This window comes from Pteropus vampyrus, unplaced genomic scaffold (assembly GCF_000151845.1).
Source record: "Pteropus vampyrus isolate Shadow unplaced genomic scaffold, Pvam_2.0 Scaffold186, whole genome shotgun sequence".
NCBI classification, from domain to species: domain Eukaryota; kingdom Metazoa; phylum Chordata; class Mammalia; order Chiroptera; family Pteropodidae; genus Pteropus; species Pteropus vampyrus.
Genome location: NW_011888967.1, coordinates 882,478 through 889,000, shown reverse-complemented (window position 1 = coordinate 889,000; position 6,523 = coordinate 882,478). Strand labels below are relative to the sequence as shown.

At 32.7% G+C, this 6,523-nt stretch overlaps 1 protein-coding gene across 1 annotated transcript in view; it reads left to right on the top strand.

The window, feature by feature from the left end:
- Positions 1-5,476, top strand: part of TMC1 (transmembrane channel like 1) — a 128,963-nt gene extending 123,487 nt beyond the window's left edge. Inside the window, exons 18-20 of the mRNA XM_011371262.2 lie at positions 228-306; positions 409-460; positions 3,948-5,476. Coding sequence (XP_011369564.1) covers positions 228-306; positions 409-460; positions 3,948-3,970 — 154 coding nt within the window. The 3' untranslated portion in view covers positions 3,971-5,476. The remainder of the gene's footprint in view (positions 1-227; positions 307-408; positions 461-3,947) is intronic.
- The last annotated feature ends 1,047 nt before the right edge of the window (positions 5,477-6,523 follow it).

The window sequence follows — 6,523 nt, the reverse complement described above, 5'->3', positions numbered from 1 at the left end:
TGGGGCCCAGCCTCTCAGGTCTGCACCTGGTCACTGTATAACTGAGTTGCTTCTTTACCTCTCTGTATCCGACTGAGTCTTCTATCTACAAATTGAGGGGTTTCGAGTAGAAAACATCTTAAAGTCTACTCCAGGGCCACCATTCATTCAATGGTTTAGTTAATGTGAGTTTAAGATGAATCTTGAACTGGAAAATACCATAAATTTTATTCTTTCTTTACATTTAGTTTGACCATCTATTATCTTAACGCTACTGCAAAAGGCCAGAAGGCGGCAAACCTGGATCTAAAAAAGAAGATGAAACAGGTAGGATACAGTGTATTTCATAGAAATAGTTTCTTTATTAATGTCAAGTAGTTGCAAACACCGGGGCATCTCATGTTCTTCTGTGCTTTTTTCATGGTGTAGCAAGCTTTGGAGAACAAACTGCGAAACAAGAAAATGGCAGCTGCACGAGCAGGTTGGAGATATGTTTATGTTTGCAGTTTTAACCCCTACAAACAGTATGCTCTTCCTTTTTATTTTTCTCCAAATGAGGCATTTGATGCAGACTGGCATTGTGACCCTAAGCAAATCATTCCACATTCCTGTTGTCGAACTCTTTAGCCCTTCTCAAGCATCATATCCAGAGGCTTGAGTTGTTTTCCAGTGGGAGAAAGAAAAGACAACCAAAGAAATCAGGAATGTAAACTTAGCAGTTGTGATAGAAAAGTGATCTTGCAAATCAACGGAAGATTAAAAAAAAATCCACATAGTCATATACAAATAGCAGATACAAATGCAGACTCTCCTGCCCATTTTAACCATTTTTATACATAAAAGGATACACTGAGAAGATCCCATGAGGGTCACCACTGTGGGTGGTCAAAGCCTTTCTGATTCATTAACTTTTCTTTCTTTCTAATCTCATTAATTTTTAAAATATTAGAATCAGGAATATTTCTAGTTGCCAAAATTACTGCTATGCTTTGCATTCCATGTGAAAAGTGAGGCCTAAGAAGTTCACTGAAAATCTTTTCCCATTTTTCCCTCCTTCTTAACTTAAAAATCCTTTATGTTCATGTGGCTTTTTCCCTCTCTCTGTAAGTAGTAGTAGTAATAATAATAATAATAATAATAATAATAATAATAAAACTCAAATCAAATTAGTTTAAGTAGAAAAGAAATCTGTTAGTCCTCACAACTGAACAGGAGAGTGGTATGTTTTTGGTGGAGTCTTTAGGGTTTTCTATATATAATATTATGTCACCTAGAAACAGAGACAATTTTAATTCTTTTCTGATTTGGATGCCTTTTATTTCCTTTACTATCCTAAATGCTCTGGCTAGGACTCCTAGTACTATGCTAAGTAAAAGTGGTGAGAGCAGGGACCCTTGTCTTATTCCTGATCCTAGAGGAAAAACTTTCAACTTTTCATTATTGAATATAACATTAGCAGTGGACTTGTCATATAGGGCTTTTATTATGTGAGATATGTTCCTTCCATACCTAATTTGTTGAGAGTTTTTATCATGAAAGGATGTTAAATTTTGTCAAATGCTTTCTCTGCATCTGTTGAGATGATCATATGATTTTTATCCTTCATTTTGTTAATGTGATGTATCACATTTATTGATTTGCAATATTTATTTATCAATTTGTTGAGCCATCTTTGTATCCCAGAAGTAAATCCCACTTGATCGTGGTGTATGATCCTTTTAATTTACCGTTGGGTTCAGTTTGCTTATATTTTGTTGAGGATTCTTACATCTATATTCATCAGGGATATTGGCCTGTAATTTTCTTTGTTGTGATATCCTCGTCTGGCTTTGGTATCAGGGTAATGCTGGCCTTGAGAAATGAGTTTGGAAGTGTTAGCTTCCTTTTCAGTTTTTTGAGAAGGATCAGTATTAATTCCTCTTTAGATGTTTGGTAGAATTTACCGGTGAAGCCATCTGGTCCTGGACTTTTCTTTGTTGGCAGGTTTTTGATTCAATCTCCTTATTAGTAATTGGTCTGTTCAGATTTTCTATATCTTGATGATGATTCAGTCTCGGTAGGTTGTATGATTCTTGGAATTTATTCATTTTTTTCTCGGTTATCTTATTTGTTGGCAGATAGTTCACAGTAGTTTCTTATGATCATTAGTATTTCTGTGTTATCAATTACAATGTCTTGTCTTTATTTTAAAATTTTATTTATTAGTCTTCTTTTTAGTCTAGGTAAAGGTTTGCCAATTTTGTTTGCATTTTTAAAAAATGCTCTTTAGTTTTTTGATTTTTTTTATTGCCTTTTAGGTTTTCGTTTGATTGTGTGTGGGTGTGGCATTTCACAATTCTCTTTACTGCTATTTTATTTTATTTATTTCTTATCTTTTATCAGGAGGCACTTTCAGTCTTTACTTATTTCCAGTCTGCTCTTTTAATTTTCTTCCTTCTGCTAACTTGGATTTAGTATATCCTATTTTCTAGTTTCTTGTATAAAGTTAAGTTTTTTGAGATTTTTCTTTTTTTTGTAACGTAGGTATTTATTATTATAAATTCTCTCTTAAAACTGCTTTTGGTAGATTCCATAAGTTTTAGTATATTTTGTTTCGATTTTTATTTGTCTAAAGGTATTTCTCCCCCTCCTCCTCCTCTCCCTCCTCCTCCTCCTTTTTTTTTTATTTCTTTCTTTACACATTGCTTATTCAGGAGTATGTCGTTTCGTCTCCACATATTTGTGAACTTTCCAGTTTTCCTCTTATAGTTGATTTCTAGTTTCATACTATTATGGTTGGAAAAGATACTTGATATGTTTTCAAACTTCTTAAATTTATTAAGACTTGTTTTGTAGCCTAACATATGATTTATCCTAGAGAATGTTTCATGTGTGTTTGAGAAGAATGTACATTCTGCTGTTGAATGAAATGTTCTATACATGTCTGTTAGGTCAATCTGGTTTAATTCTAATGTTTCCTCATTGATTTTCTGTGTGGGCGATCTATCCATTGTGAAAGTGGGGTATTGAAGTCCCCTACTCCATTGTATTACTGTCCATTTCTCCCTTCAGATGTTAATATTTGCTTTATATATTTATATAAATTTAAAAACATTCCTATATCCTCTTGATGAAGTATCACTATCTCTTGTTATAGTTTTTGGCTTAAAATCTATTTTGTCTGATATAAGTATAACTACCTCTGCTTTTGTTTTTTGTTTACATGGAATATTTTTTTCCATATCTTCCCTTTTAGTCTATGTTTATCCTTAAAGCTGAAGTGAGTGTCTCGAAAGCATCGAATAGTTGGAAGCATGTATGTCACATGCATCTGCAGTGCTTTTATTTTTGTACTATATTTGCATTGACTATAACTTAACATTATCCAATTAGTGTTTAGAATGGTGAGTGAAAGTTCTGATTTCCTGATCTGAATTCTAGTTAAGGTTTATTGCTCTCCTTATTGTTTAAAATAATGATATAATGCCGTAGTGTGCTATTTATCTGACATTTTCCCATAATTTCTCTTGAATAATAAGTATAACCTTATTATTCAAGGCAGAGACTGTATCTTTTGCATAGTTGTTAATCCATGAGTTAATACGGAACTTTATACATAATAGCCACTCAGTAAATATGTACTAAATATCTGCTGGACAATGAAAAATTTTTTTATAAGGAATTATTTTATTGGAAATACTTGAATAAATTTCTATATTAATTACATATGCAGTAATAAATAAATGTTACAAAAAGAACACAACTTTTATTCTTCTGTCTTTAGAATTTGTAGAGATTTTGTAAAATAAAAAAATAAAACATATTTTGAATATAAAAACTCAATGTAGAACACAGTTGGAAAATACAGATTTCAGGGTATCTCATTCAGAACAATTAAGCACACTGAAAGCATGATTTTTATTTGCTTCTTTATCTTCTTTTATTCATTCATTCATTCATTCATTCATTCATTCATTCATTTTGAACAGCTGCAGCTGCTGGTGGCCAGTAACTTTCATAGATATGCTGGGGGCTCAGAAGTACTCCTCGCCTTGCTGTTTTAAAGCAATGACTCATGTGAAGGCCCAGAGAACAAGCATATTATGGAGTTGCTGTTTCCCCATTCTAACCCTGATGGATCATCGAAGTCATACTGGTCAATAAGTCATCACCAGTCCTAGTTCCACAAGAAGATTTCCACCTTATCCAAATTAAGGATTTGTTCCCCTAAATCCATTTGCTCCCCACACTCATTTTCTTGACATTTTTCTCTGAATGAACTGAGTTTAAAAGAGGGTGTGATTCATCAATACAGGTTTCTGGTTTACTGAATAGGTTAATTTAAAAACCTTTTGCTCATTATGGACTTTCATTTTATATACTTTTTCTGCCTCATTTTCTTGGCATGGGAGCAGGACTACTTTGCCCTCTTTTTTCCAAGTTAAGAAATATCTTCATAAAGTATTCATTATAAGCATTTATTACCTCACTTTTTGAAACCAACACCCTGTTTTTTCTTTTTTTCTACCTGTCTCCCCATCCATGACCTCAACAAATAAATACCCAAGGTCTTTTTATTTGCTGCTGAATTTAGTATGAAATAAGATGGGTTTTTCAGAAGAAATATCCTAAGTGAATTAGGAGCCTGATCAGCATAGAGTTGAAGGTCTCTGTCTTTGGGGATGTACATGGGTCTTAGACAACCTTAGTCTTTATGAAGCTTTTTAAAAAAAAATGACACCATAAGTGATTGCTATTTCATCACAGTCTGATTATTTGACCTCCAATGAGTATATGTCCTGAGTTTAGATTCTATATTCTATAATTTTTGTTTGCTTGTTTTTTGTTAAGGTTAGGAAAACACACCCTTTCTTTTGGTGTGTGTTTGTGGGGAGCTTCAGTTCATAGATGTGTTTAAGCATTAATATTTATTTAAAGTTTAAATTGACTTTGAATAGTAACAATTAATGCCTTTAGCCAGCCTCATTGTGTATCTTCAGTTACATCTAACTCAGTGTCCTTTTCCAGAGGTAAGCCAATTTGCCTGCCATTCCCTGAAAATGACTTGCTGATTTTTACTGACTTGTCTTTGAGTTTCTCATTCTTTTCGATCTTCTACTGACCATAGAATGATTACCCTGTTTCACTGACAATCCATGTGCTATTCACTTTCATCATATCAAATTCAAGACTTATGTTCTCTGGTCAAATTTTCCAGATTAGCCTGCATTCCTAATTGTATCACTGCCTTGATAGTCTTTATTAGAGTTTATTATTTTATTGATTTCCTTGCAATTTTTAATCATTCTTTTTTTTTTCTTGTATGCATGGACTATTCCTATCCAGATTTTAAGCTTTCTATGAGCAGGAATCATCTCTTCTAACTCTTGTATGCCTAGTATAGTGCTGTGCACAGGTAGGCACTGAATAAATGCTTATTAATTAAATTGAATCAATTTAACTTATAGCAGTTGCACTGTGAAACAAAGACTTCTGTTATCTGCATGAACATATTATGATGATGTAAAAAATGGAATTATCTGTCGATATGCTGACTTTATTGTCTCATTCAATTATAATGAAGATGAGTAAATAAAGCTAGTGCTTATTTCTACTTGGATCATTTCTATACTGTGTAGTATAAGATTAGAGGATCGTTTATATGTGTTGCCAAATTTACAATGTGAATTACACTCCCTTGCTCTTGATCTACTTTATAAGGAAGATGATGATGAGAGGTGACACAATGTCCCCCGAGAACTTCATCTCCTAAAGACAATGCACTTTTTGAACAAATGCTCATAGTATATGTATTCAGACATGATATGCTAAGTTTTGGTCTTCCTATACATTAAAAATAATTTGGATTTTTATTGTACATAAATACCAACCTGATTCAAGTTAAGCATTTTTTTAAATTTTAACTCTCAGTTTCCAGAGAACTTATGAAAATATTCCCAGACAGAAAGAAATCTAACTATGGGCAGTAAACACACAATACAATATAAATGTGCCTTACTGTTAAATTGAACACCTGAAACTTATTGGATTTCATTAACCAATGTCACCATAATTAATAATAATAATAATAATAAAAGAATATTCTCAGACTGCTACATGGACACATATCTGAAACTGTGAATGTCACTTCCAAAGCTTTTTTACAATTATTCAGAAAATAGCCTTGCACTGGAAGGACTCTAATTGCTGTGGTTTATTTCTGTGTCGTTTTTTTCCATATCTAATGTCAGAATCATAGGAAAAATTTAGAAAGCAAACTAACAAACAAACTGAACTTTACCTTTTATCTTTCTGAGATGAATAAGAAATAAATTCTGAAAAATATATGCCCAAACCAAATTTACTTATCTGAAGAGATTTCCCATCTATTTGAAAAATTGCAAACTGCAGTTCAGCACATTCTTTGTGTTATCTCCTTTGGCTTCTGAGAAAAACACATAGCTTTAACTATATCGAGGGGTTTATATTAACAAAACTTTGACCTGAACTATGTTTTTTTTTTTTTTTTAAATCCTGATGGATCCCAACAAATACCAGAGCCATA